Source organism: Nesoenas mayeri, assembly GCF_963082525.1.
Source record: "Nesoenas mayeri genome assembly, chromosome: 1".
Taxonomy (NCBI): domain Eukaryota; kingdom Metazoa; phylum Chordata; class Aves; order Columbiformes; family Columbidae; genus Nesoenas; species Nesoenas mayeri.
Window position 1 is genome coordinate 9,730,876 of NC_137541.1, and position 18,939 is coordinate 9,749,814.

General features: G+C 38.8%; 1 protein-coding gene across 5 annotated transcripts in view; it reads left to right on the forward strand.

Moving 5' to 3' along the window:
• The window catches only part of SEMA3D (semaphorin 3D), a 140,373-nt gene that overhangs the window by 115,411 nt on the left and 6,023 nt on the right, over positions 1-18,939 (forward strand). For all 5 annotated transcript variants that reach the window (XM_080355964.1, XM_080355967.1, XM_080355963.1 and 2 more), the window contains exons 12-17: positions 1,814-2,036; positions 5,132-5,220; positions 7,032-7,073; positions 8,321-8,478; positions 10,548-10,612; positions 12,865-13,004. In XM_080355964.1, coding sequence (XP_080212090.1) covers positions 1,814-2,036; positions 5,132-5,220; positions 7,032-7,073; positions 8,321-8,478; positions 10,548-10,612; positions 12,865-13,004 — 717 coding nt within the window. The remainder of the gene's footprint in view (positions 1-1,813; positions 2,037-5,131; positions 5,221-7,031; positions 7,074-8,320; positions 8,479-10,547; positions 10,613-12,864; positions 13,005-18,939) is intronic.

Below are 18,939 nucleotides of genomic sequence, written 5' to 3' on the forward strand. Positions count from 1 at the left end.
GAGAAACAATGAGCTGCAGGGATCATCTGGCAGCTGGAGAATCTGCCTTTATTAGAAGTAAAATAAACGAGAGGTGTAGGAGGTTCAGTTCACTGAAAAGTTATGGTGTCTGATTACATAGACAAGAAAAAAGATAGGTCTGGAAAAATGAACGTAGTTAAAGCATTAACTAGGGGCCTTCTGCCACAATAACTCTGAGTGTATCTCCCAAGACTAATCAAGCCATTAGCCTAACATGGCAGCATCCTGGTGCTGCTCTTGCCCAGTTCTGGCTCTTTGTATCAACAGGGCAGAAACTGAGCTTCGATAAGAGGAGCGGAAATACAAAAAGCAGAAGAACTTTGACCTGAGTAGATCCTGCCCTTTAAATAGTTACGATTCTCCACTGCTGGCCACCGGAGGGCACTCTAGACTTGCTGTTGAAAGTCATTATACTGATACCTGCGCTAGTTTGGTCAGCATGTGGCAAATGTAACTGTATGTTGGTACCCGTGCCCTGAAATGAAAGCTAGACAGCATGATGGGTCTCCTTTACTCCAAACTTGATTTACTTGTCTTTGTAGAATATCCAGTGTGATAAAGCATCCATGATAGGGGCAGGGAATGAGGAGGCAAAATTTATTGCAGAAGAACTGAGCCCATCATGAGAATTACTTTGGTTTTAAAGCAGTGCTTTCAAAAAATGAAGTAATGATGACCAAGTGCTTCTTTGGGATGAGAAAAATCACTGAGCAACCCAGTTTTTTACTAGCTTCACAAGTGTTCTCACAGAAAGCTTGATTTCTACTTGAATATGGATTTAATTTGTGACTTATTCACAAGACCAACTTTGCGAAGTGGCTTATACTGATGACATCTATTATGGCATTATATACAAGTTTCTAAATATTTAAATAAAAATTCAGTGTTTTTCTACATTATTGGATTGTTTATAACCAAACTATGCTGGCTCAAAAATATGGTTAAAAATGTTGTAAGTATATCACAGTAATGAATATACGGCATGAACGTCAATAATGTATTTTCATTATTGTTGATAATGATGTGAATATTAAGACATGCCTTAACATTGATCTTAGAGATGATTTGGTGTTAAAGCTAAAAAAAAAAAATTGTGTAGCTTTTAGTAGTTTGTGTTTACAGATATGTTAGTGCAATAAATATTAATTAATTCAACGTTTATCCAATATCGAACAGACAATTTCTCATTTCTAATGCTTCCTTCTTTTCCTGAGTATGTTAGAGAAGCTAAGGAAGCTCATCTCTCCTCTAAGTTTTAATTCAGGCTATCAAAATCTCTCACTGAGAAAGAAGAAAAGCCTATACATTTTTTCTTTTTTCAAAACTTGTGTGAATCTATAGGTAGTTGCAGCTGTGGGCATATAACTAAAAGGAACAGAAGATTTATATTTCTGAGTGGTAGTACAAATGAGTGAGCTGAAAAAAAGTAGCAGTTTTTGGTGGTTTTAAAAGGTAAAGGAGAATAGGCAAGAGCAAAATAAATGAAAAATTAAGATATAGGGAGAGAGCTTTTGAAGAGAGGTAAAAATGAAAAGAGGAGAGAGTGGAAAAATGATGGAGAAAACAAACATTTGAAGAACCAGAGAAGCACACACTGCCAGTGTTCTCCCATGCTTTCAAATCAACACTGAACTTCTTCAATTGAGAATCAAATTACCAGCCACTGAAAAATGTGCTTTACAAACCAATACAGCTCATCTGGATCAGGCAGCTTTTCTACTACAGAAAGAAACATGCAGATTACTTGTACTTCTTTCCTAATATTCTTATTTGTTCTCTCTCTTTCATTCAGTGTCCAAGCAAAACCTATGATCCTCTCATAAAGTCTACCAGAGACTTTCCCGACGAAGTCATTAGCTTCATTAAACGCCATCCACTGATGTACAAATCCGTTTATCCAGTGACGGGAGGACCAGTATTCACTCGAATCAATGTGGACTATCGCCTGACTCAGATTGTGGTGGACCATGTCATGGCAGAGGATGGGCAATATGATGTTATTTTCCTAGGAACAGGTATGAGAGAGGACTTGCACTATCATTCTGCAGAAACCATATCTTTTAACAACACTTCTACTCCAGCAGGTCCTGAAGAAACTTGTTGATTAACAAACTTTTCCTATGCATGCAGCTTCAGGAAGCATTTAAATGCTCCTGATTCTGTGCCAAATCTTCATGTAAATGCTAAGAATAAATTAATTTATCAGCTCAAGACATTGCTACTATTATGTTTTTAATGCCTCCTGGTCCCGAGCTGATAAAGCATTTAAGAGTCAGAGTACTTGGACTTGCCCTCTGAATACCATTCAGTACCTGGTTTTACATTATATGGCAGTCTGGCTGCAATTGCCTCTGGCAGTACATCAATAGCAAATTAAAAGAAAAACAAAACAAAACAAAACAAAACAAAAACAAAACCACAACACATTAATAACTTCAAGGAGTACTTCCTTTTATCAGTAATGACATAGTGCTTCAACATTAAATCTTATATGACATTAAACAGCTAAGAAAGAAAAATTTAACCTAAGGCAACAATTCCACTTAAACTCTTTTAAAGATGTAATTTAGCAACATGAATAGCTCCAAACAAGAGGATCAGGATTGAACAGAGAGAGGTTAAACTACTCTGTCAGGGAAGAAACCTACTTTGCAGATTTTTTTGTGGATAATTACATATCTATTTACATTTTTATGATAGTTATATGCCTTAAGGACAGTGCCTACTTTTACCATAGTAATTAAATTCAGAATCACCCAGTAGCATGGTATGCGGAGAAATATTAATATATCTATTCATAACACTTCTGAAGTAATAATGTACTGTCTTAGTCCACTGGAATTTCTTGTTCTTAATCCACAATTTGATGTTCTCTCACTAGTAATAGATCTTACAAAGCACTTTGCACGGGTAGATCTGAATGCTTTAATAAGAAGGTCATTGCTGCTACTCCCATTTCAGAGCAGGTGAAACTAAGGGACATTGAGGTGATAAGGTTTGTCCAAGGGCAGTGGATGACCTACTGCCACGAGCTGTAGAGAAATTAAGATTTCTATGTGAATTCTACCCCAGTGCTGTTGGATTACATGGCATTTTATCTGACCTATAAGAAAATCTGGTGTCATACAGTGTAGTTTGATAAGTATGGATATTCTAAAGTGAGTTGGGGAAGGAGTGGATCGTCATAGAGCATTGCCTCTTATAAACTGTGGGTTGTCTCAGCCTTCAAGAGCTTCCCAGCTGTGCTATCACACATGTGAGTCCAGAGATAGCCTCTCTCCTGCACCATTTATGTCTTTCAGTCCAATTCCCCTCACAACTCTTGTCTTCCAAAAAAAGATGGTATGAGACTCTCTCTGTGATCCCCACAAGTCAAGTACAGCAATTTCAAAGAGAATATCACATTGTCATAAAAAAGAACTTTAAAGTGCTGTTTGCTTCTGCGCTGCCAGAGAGGGCTGGGAATAATCTCTAGCTGTGATGACAGAAAATCTTTGTTGCTTTCTGAATGCAATCTTTAATATAGTCAACGGAGAAGGCAAAGGAACACATTCCCAAGCTGTGAGCTGGCTAGGATTTGGGAGTACTCACTAAAACTTAATTTTCTTCTGATAAGAGTGAGAAAAAGAAATTTAAAACTTAGCTGTCTGAAAAGACAAATTCACGAGTTATAATGTCCAAAATATTATTTTAATGGCTGTAGAGGTTGCTTTCAGATGTTTGCTATCCTTCACTGTAAAATTTGTCATATGAGTAAAATTATAGTGAGACACCAGCAAGTCAAATACTCCCAGGTTAACTGTTACTACCCAGCACCAATGTTAATTCTTTAAGAATAAATCAAGGCCAGCATGTTCCAGGCAGTCACTAGGTGGCACTCCATAATATGCAGATATTTATTTATCTGCAGTACGGTCCCTAAGAGTGAGTTTTCTTCTCCCAAAACACATTCTTCTTCTATTTTATCTTCTTTAGAGAGACTGAACAGAGATATATCAAATAACCCAGGAGACTTTGAGCAGCAACAGATCAGAAGCTTATTGATGCAAACAAATTGTGCATATGCAAGCTTTGGCAATTACGTCAAACAAACAAACAAAAGCTCTGATGCATAAGGCAAACTGAAATACTTCTGGCTTTGATTGGTAATAAGATCTTCAGTAGCCTGGGAAAACAAGAATGCAAATCTCATTCTTTCCATTATAATGCATTATTTTTCATCATTTTGATGTTATTCAAAGTGCTTAGGAATAAGCTGTGCTGTGTCATTTCCATGCTGCACATCTCAACATCCAGTCCACTTCACCTGAGAGGTTTTAAGGATTCTTTTTAAAGTCGTTCAAGATTCATGGATGTGTAATGGTCTGAGATGAAATGAGCAGCTACTTTTTTCACCAAGCAGGAATTCAGGTTAAAATTGATAAATAGATTCAGCTTTTATAAGTTCTCCAGGTTACTCTAAAGAAGTAATTTCTGTAATGATTAAGTGGAGATCTTGATGTAGACTGGAGATTTTGTTCAAAAATTTCCTTAAAATGAAAAAAAAAAAAGAGAAGAAAGAGCTCATTGTTTAACACCCTACATCAAAATGAAACACGTTTTAGGTGCTATATGGGATGAAAACTAATGCTATAAAAAATAGAAAAAAAAATTCTGTCAATGTAGCCCCCTAAGCTGGGTCTCTTGGTGGTCAGATGGGCCTCAATTCTGGCTCAAGGAAATGTGCATAAACTTCTAGCTGGCAGCATGGACGTGCTGTCATGTATACGTGTTTGTTTGTGAAGTAGCAGAAGGGTTAGACCATCCCTGACAGGCGCAGCCTACAGTCATGTTGACTCAACCATACAGTAAAACCATAGATATATTGTATAGTGCTATATAGAAAGAAATAGATGCAGATAGGGATAGATGTTCTTTGAAGGCTTCATCGTTGATGCATTGGTTTTATCTTTAGGACCACAAAGATTTTTAGTTTTTCATTGCCACATAAGTTTACAGCAAGAATTGTTAAAAAAAAAAATAAAAATCTAAGGTCAAGTTGCTATGAAGAATGAAGTGACACATAAATACTGAAAAATAACTGGGTTTTTCATCATTAACATTTTTTCAGACATAGGCACAGTCCTGAAAGTTGTGAGTATCACAAAGGAGAAGTGGACTAAAGAGGAGGTGGTCCTGGAAGAGCTGCAGATATTCAAGGTAAAACCTTAACAGTCACAACATCAATTAAATATTATTCAGGGGACTTCGAGGTCCAAATTGGCTTCATCTGTCTTGTTGATCGTTTACTGGAACTAGTTCAAGTTTGCAGAGGGACAATGTAAATTTTTAAATGCCTTGGTATTCTTTGGGTAAGTCAATTGACAAAAGTCCAAAACCAAACAGACCGTGATTTTTCAAACTCATAGAAAGTCTCACCTTGCTTTGTTCTAGTTCACAAGCTTATTATGAGCCCAAATGTTTATTATTTTCTTTTTAATGCAAATTTTTCTATTATCTCAGAGTTGAGACTATTTTAGTACAATTATATGTATTTTTAAAACAAGCGAACAAACAACGTTGAACAGACGTAGGGAATTTTTTAAAAAATAATAACTTTGGGAATTGAAAAAATATAGAAAGTAAAACAAAGTCAGTTTTGATTATCAGTGCTGACTCAATGCTTTTGAGCATTTTTATTTTATTATTCTTATTTTGTGATAAAGAAGAAAAGTAACTATAGCATTACTAACACCAATGACTTCTTCATAAACACAGCTTATAAAAAGGCCAAACCTCCTTTCTGTTGCATGGGCACAATTTCTGATTAACCTTGTTGCTAGTGAGGGAGCTGACATTAACATACTGTTGCAGTAGGAAAATGAAGTCCTGTGTCTTTCCTACTGATTTTCTTTTCCATTTAGTAGCTGCTTCCTCATTTTTTGCATTCTTGTTTTGCTTGCTTCCCACTCTATATAGGTATTCTTCAGTTTTCACCTTGCTTTTTCATCAAGTTTTATCTGCATCCGTGGTATTTTGATTACGTTCTCACGCATCCTCTCTCCTATGCGCTGTACGAGGTCTTAGCCAGAACGTCTGCCCATATTAAATAAATGTATCTGGCACCTAGAAACAGTGTTTTCCAAGCCTAAGGACAGGATCTTTAATAATTATTTCAGAGAGTGTGTTTCTTCATATGCCTTTTGATATGTCATGTGTGTAATGAAACTTTGACTTAAAGGGTCTCTATGTCTTCTTCCTACTGTCTTGGACACCAACTATAAATATCACTCTGAAAATACCAAGATTTCTTAGCGGCCTGCCAAGTAATCAGCAGTTTCAGCATGTGCACCGATTTGCTGCATTCTTAAAATTGAACGTCAAGGACAAATGCACCATATCATATTTAAAACAAAAAAGAAGTTATTTTTTTTCTTCCTCAGCAGACATTCCTTCACTTTTTTATTATTAACATTTATAGCTGTTACCCCTATGTTTTTGAATCCAGAAAATTTAAGGGGGTTAAAGGCTGAAAAAACATCCCTTATTTCCTCTGACTGCATTAACATTAAACAATAGGCTTAGATTAATCATCTTCTATTAGGCAATTGATAATACTTCAATATTTATCCTCTTCTTACAACAGTCACTGGCAAAAATTTTGCTGTAACAGTGAAATGCATCCTGTTGCAGAGGATCTGCCTGTGTATCCCTTAAATGCCATCTAAGCCTTTCAAATAGTGTTTAATAAGAATATAAGTTGATGGGAAGGCACAGTGCCAGTCTCTAGGATGGGGTGGATTGCCAAACTCTAAGAATTAAAGTCTGTTTCTTCATAAGCAGCAGGGACAATTTATGAGAGGTGTTTTTGGATGCAGGAAGTTAATGATTTCTGGGGTTTTGGTTTAAACATTTGTTTAAATCAAGCAAATGGATCTGTAATTTTATTTACTTTTTATGATAAGTTATGTACTCTTTCATTAAGACCAGGAAACATGTAAACTAACACACCTTACTAATTCATTTTTCAGCACCCTTCATTTATCTCGACTATGGAGATTTCTCAGAAGCAGGTAATCACAAATTCATTGAATTCCTGCAGGATATATGCTACACTGAACATTTAGCTTGTTGTTTTCAGTTGATGCCTGTTATTTACTGGCCAGGCTTTCCATGGGTGACTCTTAAAATGTATCTGAAAAGAAGGAGATATGTTTGAACTTGTTTGCTTGCCTAATTCACATTTGCTTACAAACAGTAATTTGTATACCTAAGCTAGTAATGGAAACAAATCTTTAGTCATATGGTAGTGGGTTTTGTGAATGAAGCAAATGCACATCCATTTTCCGGACACTAGAAATACTTTTCCCTTTACAACCTAATAATAAATTATTATTACTATTATTGTTGTTATTTTTATTAGTAGTCAAGAGAGATCAGGGACTCATTCTACTAAAATTTGTGTGCACACAGACTGAAAAACAATCTCCCTCATCTAAAATTGTACTCAAAATCTGGGTGGTCCAATCCTTGCAGTCACAGGGGCCCATCCCAATTGGGAATCTCCTGATGGGAAATGGGTTTATAGCAGCTCTGAGCTTCATAATGGATACATAAACATTCGAGAGGCAGTGTGACGCCAGGGCCATCCTTCCTTGTCCCACAGAGGTGACCAGAGTAGCTCTGGTACAATGTGCCTCCTTCACATGGCAGGAGGTATTTTGCCGTTCAGGCACGAACAGCACAGCTGGGTTCCATCTCCCCTGGAAAAAGGTGGCAAGCCAGCTGGAAGTACTGCATGAGCCAGCTCCGGCTCAACAGCAAGCACTTGGACCACCCTTGTCTCAACAGGCAATCTACTCACATGTTGAGAGAGGGAAATAATATTATCCCCATCCTACCTAAGGATCAGAAGCAGAAGATGAAGTTTTATTCATGCAAGGTCATCCCTGGTTCCCAGATTCTTAACGTCACGACTATCCAGCCACTCTTTTTTAAACTTTTATTAAACCATTCTTCCCATTGCTTGCTTCTGATTTTTTATTACAGCAGAAATCTAGAGGTGTAAGGGTGTTGAGTGCTGGTGTCTGTCCAGGACTGCAGTCCCCTTTCCTCCCTGCCGTGTTGTCAGGGATGGATGGGGACTGGCCAGTTCACACAGAGCCCTGAGAAATATTTAATGGCAAAGGAGGAATTCTCTCTTGTTTTGTAAAATCTGGGGCAAGGTTGAAAGTCTGCAAGTGTAGCATTGAAGCAGGGAACTTTTTAAATGGGCTACTTGAACAACGCTCCTAATTCATTCGTTTTGCCTGATTTGCAGCAACAATTGTACATTGGTTCCAGGGATGGATTGGTTCAGCTCTCTCTGCACAGATGTCATACGTATGGGAAGGCTTGTGCAGACTGCTGCCTTGCCAGAGACCCATACTGTGCCTGGGATGGAAACTCGTGTTCCAGATATGCTCCTACTTCTAAAAGGTAAGAAAAAGAAATATACAACATGCTGTAAAAGATCTTGCTGTCTGCAAGAATTTTAGAGGTTCCCAATCAGAACTTGTTGCCTTTTTACTTAGCATGTCATTTGCCTTAAAATCTGATCATAGTCTGGCCATGTTTCACATTTCTGCTCAAAGAGCTGTGAAGACCACATAGCTTTGTTTAAATGCATATGACAGTAACTCAGCTAGTGCAGCTAACATCATAAATCCATCACTTTCCTTTTTTATGCTGAATGCTTTAAGGTGTGAAATACTCAAACGGAGTTTCAGGTTGTGGCTGACTCTGCCCAAGATGCAAGAGCTTTCAAGCTTTGGCTTTTTGCATAGGGCATCATCATAGTTATAAAGTGCTATTTAACCTAGAATCCCAGAGTGGTCAATAATAAAATACTCTTAATTCCCTGATCTAAATGAAGAAACTTCTTCTGTCTGATTTAACTAACCCACACAACTTGAGTCAAAGTGTCACTCTCATCAATTGTATTTGTGGTCTAGCCATGAGAGGGAGACAGAGATTCAAGTATTGTGATTTTACCACATCCAGAGCAGGTTTTTCACAGTGAAAGAAGCTTCATCTGAACTTTCTGTACTCACCAGCTAGGACAGAGCACGCAGGCTCTAGCAGTGCAGTATATTAGTTGCTGGATCTGTTTCTTGGAGTTCTTGGCTGATTTAGCCAGAGGTCTGAGCTTGCTTGTTGAGACAGGGTCCTCCACAGCCTCTTCATTCCCCTTTGGATGAAGCCTTCCTGACAGTAATCACTGCAGTGAAGGTCAGGGGCTGTAATCTGAGTTCAGACTCTGGAACAAGACTTTCTACCTTAGAGGTTATAGGGCTAGAACCCAAGCAATTAGACAAACCATTGAAGTTAATGACTCATAGGTTATAGTGTCATGGTGTCAAGGAACTTTATGTGTTTTCCCCCAAAGCCAAAGCAAACTAAATTCAGAGAAGCGTAAATGAAAGGGGAAAAGCAAATGTTCAGGCTCACTGAAAAGTTAGTGACACATGAGGCTTGCTGAAGCCTGAGGTGGGCTGGGACATGGAGATTGATGGTCCATTCTTTTTAACAGATGTGCAGTTTGGTGGGAAGGCAGAAGTCTGTGGCTCCAAAACAAAGGATGGGTGACTGGCCTTAGGAATCCTGCAGTAGATCAGTTACTTGAATATTTTTCTTCTGTGTAGCAGCCTGTGCTTCCAGCATGTCTACAGCTTTTACCACAGTGGACAGTTTGGCCTCAGGAACCCATTCTCCTGCTGAGACATTGCTCTGCACATAGGAGGTCCCACTCCTGTTATCTCCACTGTGGCTTTGAGGGAGGAACCAGTTCCTGCGTGGGTCTCCAATTCTTCTACTAAAACAAAAAATTACTTTTTTTTTTTTTTTCTTTTAATGTTATTACACTGAAATTACACTAAATCACAGTAAATTTAAGTAACACACCCAGGGATTAGCAGGCAAGTTAGTACTGGAAGGGAGCAGGTCATCTCAGACTATTGTCTCAAGCATTTTTGCTATCCGTGAATATGAAAGATAATCAGATTTGTCAATTGTTTGTTACCAAGCTAAAGCATACATTTTTCTCTATTTTAGTGTTTGGTTTACTAGTCAGTATTACCTTGGGATGATTCTAAGAACAATTTTGAATATCACTTCTTGAATCTCAGATCTTTTCTATGTGATACAACAATAAGTATGTTTTTAAGTATTTCCAAGACCATGCTCCATGCTCCTACAGCAGGTTTAGATGTTCTTTCTGTCACTATATTGCATACTTTTTGTTCTAGGCAGAATTTTTTCTCTCTTTTTTTCTCTTTCCCCTCCCAGTGGTTTTCCCAAATCACAGGCTCTTCTCTAGATGTCAATTGTACAAATCTCTCTAGGCCACATGCTGCTTTGAGGGTGAGGCTGGTTTTAGTTAAGACCTTAATTGTCAGCAGTAGGGTGGGAGCAATGTGAGTCCACATCTGCTGAGCTCCTCTGTATTTTGTTGTTGAATTCCAGCAATTATGCCTGAAGTGTTACAAGTTTGCATGCTTTTCCCATAGGCGAGCCAGAAGGCAAGATGTCAAATATGGAGACCCCGTTGCACAATGCTGGGATGTGGAAGACAGTGAGTGTTTTGCACCTTTCTTTGTCTTTTGTCGTTTTGACAACAGAGTTTGCTGTAAGGGTCTCTGTGTGTGAAAACTTGCTGAGCTCAACAGAAGAACACCATTAAAGTGATTGCCTTTCCCATACTTCATACACATTACCCCTCCTGCACTAAAATTTTCAGAGCCAGGACTGATAAGGGACAGCTGGCATGGGATGGAACCCTCACATACCTTATGGGCGGTGGTCCCCAGCACTCATCCAGGGGAGGGAGAGGTGCCCGTGATGCAAAAACATCACACACATCCCTACAAGTAGCTACTGGGACGTGTGGTGTTTCATTCAGAAACAGCGGAGATAACCTCACGAGGAAACCCAAAAGGGCAAATGGGGAACATGCCATCTTCCCCCCTTTGACCACATACACTTGACACAAGTCCCAAAGCCCAACTCCAGCTGCCAAACCAGCCCCTTCCCCTTCCCGCAGCTACTTAAATGCTCCTGTTATTAACAAGAGTCTACCCCCTCACTCCCTGTCAGCTCTCCCCCTCCCTTTCCCACACCCTCTTTTCAAATGCCAAAAGGTCTGACTTGCTCCTTTGGCAGCAGCAGCACTTCTCTGACAGCGAGCACTGTCAGTATGAAATCCTGCGGTTGCACGGCAATCTCTGCGGCAGCGTAAAATAAATGAAAAGCATTCAAAACCAAACTCGGGTTTGTCTGGGGCTCTTCTAGCCGCTTATTAAAGTGAACAACCCAGTCAAAACAGTATTGATTGTATTGCTGTGCTGAACATTTGATTTGGGACGAGCCACGACTTTCCATTGATCTCTGGTTATTTTTGTGCCACTGTGGTGTTGGATGCCTGCCTCAGATCTCAACGAGAGTCACTGCAGAAATCAGAGCTACTTGCCACAAGATCAAAGACTTAACTCTGTTGCACAGTACAGAAGGCTCTGACTGTACATGTGTGCTTGCAGACATACTTAAAAAGTGAGGGTAAAATCTCATTTCCATTAAAGTCGACAACAAAACTCCTGTTCATTCCCAGGGGCGAGAATTTCCCCACTCACTGCTTACCATGGCTCTCCAAACAATGGTATCTGAGACTGTGCAAAGCTCAAGGTTAAAGAAACCCTAGCAGAAAGGCTGACAATGTCACATTTTCTGGGAAGGATAAATAGATACTGGAAGAGTTGGCTTTACTAAACAAATGTAAAAGGACTTAGTACAGAAATTAGTATTAATCCTTTGCCCTGATGTAGCGTCACCAATAGAAATTTTATCCATCTGGGGATGACCCCTGTGCGCCATAAAACCACAAAGCTGACCCGTGGCACTCCAGGCTCTTGGCTTATTTATGCCATTTGCCATAATTAATAACATTATGGACCAAAAACCTATTTAAATTCAGTACTCCACTGTGTCAGATTCCCTCCCAGAGACTTCATTGGCTGCATGAAGTTGTTTGGCTCTACTGAAATCTCAGTGGTACAGTGAAATAAAAGAAAAGTATTTAACATGGAGAGCTTGAATTTCTATAGATCTCATATAGGTACTTACTATACTGAAAAAACAATTCAAAATTGTGTTCATTTTGCTTTTGAACTAACTTTCGATTTAGGAGACATCACTGCTTTTACATTTCTGTTATTGACAGGGCATAAGAAACAGCTTTAGACTGACAACAAGGTAGATAAGATACAGATAAGACAGACTGGAAAGTGAAATAGAGATGCAGAGCTTAGAAATTACTTGCTTAGGTTTACAGAAGGCCAAGAAAGGAGACCAGATCTGCTCATGGCTCCTTCAGTGTTCAGTCTGGAACATACTACAGAAGATTTCAAATTATACTGAGGGAAGGTAAACTTCAGTTTACTTTTGTCCTGTGACTCCTTTAAAGTGTTTGGGATGAACAAACTGGACTGTACAATCTATCTTTAGCAGCTTTACCTCAGATTTAGTAGTTGCATTACTTAAAGGAAAAATACAAGTCAGATTTTAAATTCCTCAAAGGTGAAAGCCCCAACTTTAAAATGGAGCAAGCTCATGATATAGGTTTTATTGACCTCCTTAAAAAACAGTTGCACTGAAGGAAGGTTAGCAGCCGCCTCTAAATCCTCATAGTTATCGTTTAAGCTAAAAGTTAAGTTTCCTTTTGCTTTTTTATAATTCACTCATTCTCATAGCATCTGTTCTGAATCAGGCTATTTTCCCATTGCTTTAAAAAGCAGGTCAGGGTTAATCGCCTGTACCATGTTTGCTTTCCAGGCATTAGTCATGAAACTGCTGATGAAAAGGTGATTTTTGGCATTGAATTTAATTCAACTTTTCTGGAATGTATTCCTAAGTCCCAGCAAGCCTCTATTAGGTGGTATGTTCAGCGCTCTGGAGAAGAACATCGAGAAGAGGTAAGTTATAGTCATCAAGGAAAGTTTCTCTATAGAGAATCCAGCTGAGCATTGAAAGGCAGGAGTTATTGGGATTAGTTGATGTTTTACTTTTCCTTGCCTCACCTTAGGTATCACATAGCATTCTGGTATCATAATTTGGGGCATACAGTGGGGAAGAGAGAAGCCATTTGCACTCTGTCATAAGCAGATTTAGATATTCATTTTGACTTACATGCTCATTCTATTAAAAATAAAATAGATTTTAAATAGGAGTAAAAAAATCAAAGGACTGGAAAAAGAGCCCTTTTGTCTAGTAATTAAAGCAACAACCACTTCTGTAGGCAAAAGTATGTTCAAACCCCTTTGCTTTAATAAAACCCCTGTTCCATTTGCATTCCCTTATCATGTTGAGCAGTGTAGTTAAGAATTGCACGTGTGGCTTGCTGCTTCTCTCCATCTCTCCCCAGAGAAGGAATGGTTTGTGCAGTAAAAAGCTTTTTATTTGCTTTTTTCTTGTCTGAAAATTTTTCTTAAATGGCACTCTGTGCTGATGCAGAGATGTCAAGGAATTGCACCTTGTGTCTGGAATAGGAAGCACTGAGACTTTTGATGACCCCTCACTCCTGCAGGAGGCAGGTTTGGGGTCCTCACTGCTGGAGAAGCCCTGGAGAAGCCTTCAGGTCCTTGCATACCCTCTGCACAATTTCCTGCTGGTTTCTGTCTGAGCACGTGACAAAGGAGCCCTCTGACATGCCCAAAAGGTCAATGTGCTGAGACTGATTTGGACTGGGTTTGAGTGAGCTTCAAACCTCAGGAGTTTCCATAGCCTTTCTCTTACATGAGTGATTTTGCATGTGTGGCCAAGTCCTGCTGTGATGGCAACCATGGCAACAAGGAAGGGAAAAGAACTGTCCTTTCAAATGAGCTGGTCCCAGGTGTTAGAGATGCTGTTTTGTTAAATGTTCATCCAAGACAAAAATTAGTTTCAATGACAGGAACTGTCAAACACCCAATGAGTCATCCACTCTCAATGATAATTCATGCTATACGACTTTTTGAGTGCAGAAAGTGTTCTTGTTCTTTCTAAAGGCTGGGGAGACACAGATCGGGGTAGGTACCAATCAGAGTATCACCCCTGGGTGAGATGTGACTCATGGCGGTAGTTCCCAAGTTGCAATTCCAGATATGTCTTGGCCCAGAAAGCCAGAGTAAGGTGATATAAGGCACTTTTGATTTTCCACCAGATAATACAAAAAATCGTAACAAGGTTGTATATTTGCTACAGTACTTTTAATTTACACTCTTTCTTTTACTCATGCTTTGGATTTGCAAAGATTCTTTCCTTTCCTGGCAATTAAAACTTAATTAATTTATAGACAAAGTGCTTTCCACTACATCTAACAAACACCAAAGAGATCACTCGTTTGAAATGCTACCTCTTACCTCCATTACAGTCCATAATTGGAAAAAAAAATAGTGACCTTCCTGTCAGCAGGCCAAGGACGTTCACAGCCACAGGTGGTTGAAGTATGTAATATTTCTGTATCATAATGCATCACATTCTTAAGATCTGAAAGCATCTTTTGAAGGGGTGCTTCCAAGTTCTATCTGTGTCAATTTAGGAAAAAAAATATCAGCTAATTTTCTCATAAATCACAGGTTTGGGTATGCCTCTGAAGGTCAGGAAGCCAACCTTTTTTATTTGATTGTAGAACAAACTGCAGGTCAAGCCAACATCTGAACACAGGGCAGGCTAAACCTATACCACATAGCCTAACTTCAGGCCATATTATTTTTTGCCATGCTTTGTATTTCCAAAAGGTTTATTGTGGCAGTGACCTGACCCCTGTTGCTTATTCTGAGCCAAATATCAATTACCCAGGTAGGATGATGCCCAATACTGCAGAACTTGACCTGGTGTGCCAAGGATGTGAACATTGAGAGAGAGTCAGGGAATGTGTGCATGTGTGTGATGGCATTTGAGTCTCCAGCAAGCACACAGCATTCCATCTTCGCACATTAGCAGCCTTCCACTGCAATGTTTACTGGGCTTGCTCTGTGTAAACAGTCTGACATCTGTATGAGAAAAGCAAAGCTTGGCTAAAAGGCTAGATTAACCATTCAGGCAAATTTAGAAGAAAATTTGAAAGAGAAATCTGCAGAGAGATTTTCTACATTGTGACTACTAACAGTAGGTGAATAACTTCTTACCACATATGGTCCCTAAAGGCATAGCAGTGTTTCTGTGATCTAGCTTTGATAAAATAGAAGTTGGAGCACATATTCTGCAACTTCTTGGGGTGGTTTTGTTAGTTTGTTTGTTTTGTTTTTTTTAATCAGTCTTTAAAGATAACAGTCTATATAAATACATATGCACCTAAAGACAGTGTATAGCTATTAGTTTTGTTCGATTTCTGTCAGAAAATTCTTAGAGTGACAGAATTTCTAGTATTTTGACCCAGGTTAGTTCCAGGGTCCTAAGAACTTTAACTCTTTCTGAGCAAAGTCAGGCTCAACATCTCAAACCATCATATTGGGAGATACTATTTTTGGAAGGGGAAATATAAAATAAGCTTTTTTGGTTATTTTTTAAGATAAATATATTAATCTAGAAATGTCACATCTTGAAATGCATCCACCTAAAGCTAAATTCCTAATTTTATATATGGCTGCTTAAATAAATGGCAAAGTCAGGAGAGATATTAAACAGTTATTCCTCCTATTAAATAGAATAGGATATTCGGAGGTTAGAATGTTAATCTCTTGTTAATTTGGGGATCCAGAAATTGAGATTTCCAGGTTTTCTAATTTGACTTAGTGAAAATGAATTCATTGACATTAGAGCCTAATTGGAGGCCTTCCTATAAAATCCAAAGATAGGCAGAGTAATTTACTTTCTTTTCAAAGTATTTCAATTTGACAAAAATACCATATGTGGCAGAAACAGTGTGGTCATAGTGTGTAGCTTGATCTTTGCTCAGCCCACGCCTTACCATAACTTTTCCCATTGCAATTATATTTTCTGCTCTCTCTCTCCCTTCCTGCAGCAGATTTCTCAAATAACACTGTACACTATTTTAGTGCATGTCTTAGCTGTGTAACTTATTGTGATGACGATACCATGCTTTGCAAATGACTCCGTGCACCTGGAACTTAGGTTACGGACTTTTAGTTCCAGGGCTGAAACTGTAATATCTCAGCAAGTCTTTAAACCTGGCTTTACAAATCGATGGCTATGTAGCATCCAGGACATGTACTACAGCTTCCTGAGGGACGGAAAAGGGCAAAATCCAGACTAGATGGGAAGCGTTTGGCCCAGCAGGATGTCCTCGACATTTCACCCTTAGGGTCATGGCTCAGAATGTGACTTCCAGGCAGAGCAACCTGTGGGGAGGGACAGGATCTCCTGTGGTACAGAAGCTGTCACCAGGTCATTTTGCTGCCAGTGGGAGTACATTTCCCTGTAGTTTGGGGCTGTTTTAAGGTCAGGAGTCAAATATCTAGTGCTTTTGTGCTTAGTGTTACTCACGCAATCGATCATGTTTGTTCCTGTGCATGCAGGGTTAGTCACTAAGATGAGGGAGAGCATTTCGGTGGCTGGAGTTCATAAAACAGAACACAAAAAAAACAAAACCAAGGACATTGTATGTTCATAATGTCTTAAACTGCTGAAGGTTTCTGAAGCTTAAACCAGATACTTATTTCTAAAAGAAATTCTTATGTGTTATGTTATGTATATAAAAGGTGTCAGGACTGCAAAAAACAAATGTATGGCTCCCTACAAAGCCATTAGTTTTGGTCCTCCGTGGCTCTGACAAGTATTAGCCCCCCTGCTTTAGGCTGCACTTCACCCAAAGTCTCCTGTGGCTCCAGATCTGCCAAGCTGCCACCTCCCCTTGCAGGGGACAGAACAAACCAAATGGTCTGAAGTGACAGAATAGATGCAAATCACTTTTAACTCTCTCCTTCCTGTTCTATTTGTACCTGGGAGTGAAAATAAATCCACTCAAAGGCAGAAGGACATTCCAGTTTCTTCTTCAGTGGTTCTCATCCTTTCCATAGTCCTGCCCCACAGCCTTGGGCTGTGTTTTTCTGACAGACCTAGCTTAAAGGCCATCTGATGGTTTGGTAGGTATGAGAGTTTGACCAGCTCTTGGACAGGACATCTTGCCAGGCACAAGACTGTGACCTAGTTCCCCCATCAGAGCAAAGAGATGTTGTTTCCATTCCACATTTTACCCAGACTGAGAAGACATTTTTTTCTGGTTATCCAAAACATAAGTTTACATATCCTTTAGTGGCTGGAGATTTTTGCTTTGTGACAGTGATTTTCTTTGTTACAAACATCTGGTCAGCAGCATGTTGTGAAAAAAAGGTCACAGATTCAGTGCCAGCCCTGAAATATAAGAATTGCATGAGAGCTGAGTAAGGAAGAGAACATACACCAAAGACTGAGTTTCTAGTAGTATCTTCTAGTACAGGAGAGTAGCAGTGTTTGAATCCTTAGGTTAATGAGAGATCAAGAGAGTGGGAAAAATAAGAGATTCATTCTGCAGTCTAGGGACTACTTATAGCTCTCAGGTTTTCAGTCCTTTTTATTTTATTATATGACACACTGGCTTTCCCCTCCACCCCAATACCTTGAGATTCTTAAGACTAATATTTTTAACAGTTTCCTGGGAGGGAGGGTGGAAATAACTCTGAACTGAGATACAGCACGTGACATTTCTGCTTTGATTTGCATTTACTGGGGGGAATTTAAAATTTAGTTTTAGAATAAGAAGTTATCTTCACCTTGAAAATAACAGGAATCGTATCTCCATAATGACATTGTACCAGCAAATGTTCTTCATTTTCCTGGTGGCTTCTTGGAAAATAAATAAATATGTTAAAACAAACAAACAAAACCATAACAAAACAAAAACACAAAAAAACCAACAAATTAACTCTACAGCTGTGTTAGAGTTAAATGATTGTTTCCCTAATACAGGAGAAAGAAAGTCATGTGTAACAATAATGCCTCAAAAACCCAGAGTGATCTTTATTTCCAGGCAAATGGTGAGGACAAACAATAGAGAAACAAAGACAAATGTAAATTCTCAGCAAATATTTCTCATTTTCCTTTTTCCCCCTCTCAATTTGTTCAGGGGTTGCATCTAACCCATGATTAGTCCAGCTTTACCTCTAACATTTTTTCACATGTTGATTAATGAGGGAAGGCAGGCTTTGAAGGCACTTTCTTCTCCTAGACAGGTGCAGTGTTTTAACTGTGAAAGAGCTGACATGTGAATTATTTGTAAAGAGGGAACTATCTAAACACATCATTAGCAAAGGACAAAAGGCATTGACCTAACCTGGTGCCACAGCACTTTCAAATCCTTGGTTGTTTTCCAGCTTACTGATTGTTTAAAGATTTGTCATCATTATTGGCAATGCTTATTTTTCCTCCATTGTTAAATCCAGCTTGTGAAAATTAAGTGTTTGATTTGCATGGAGATCTTTTCCCTTTGTCAAATATTGCCAGTATCTATGGCATATTCCATCCTTCATATAACGCAATTTAGGCAAACTTTAAGTACTTACAATGTTGATAAAATATTGTCAAGAAACTGCTCCCACTCCACTAAGAAAGGAAAGTTAATGGTAATAAATTGCATCATTTTTGTGGTTTATAATTGGTTCCCTATTGAACAAAACTATGTCTCTCATGTTTAATTTTTATGGTGTGCTCAAATTTAAGCACATGTCAGCAAGCTTTTATGAATTAAAGCCTTTGTGCTTCTGAGTTGTTAAATCCTATTTACAAATATTTTAGGAGAGTTATTGGTTATGACATGGGGGGTGGGGGGCAACAGTGAGCAACAATTGACCAAACTAAAATTATGTCTTTTATCTAACTAGTCTTTTCACTCTTCTCAAAATTTAATAAAATATGTTTTACATCTATAGGTCA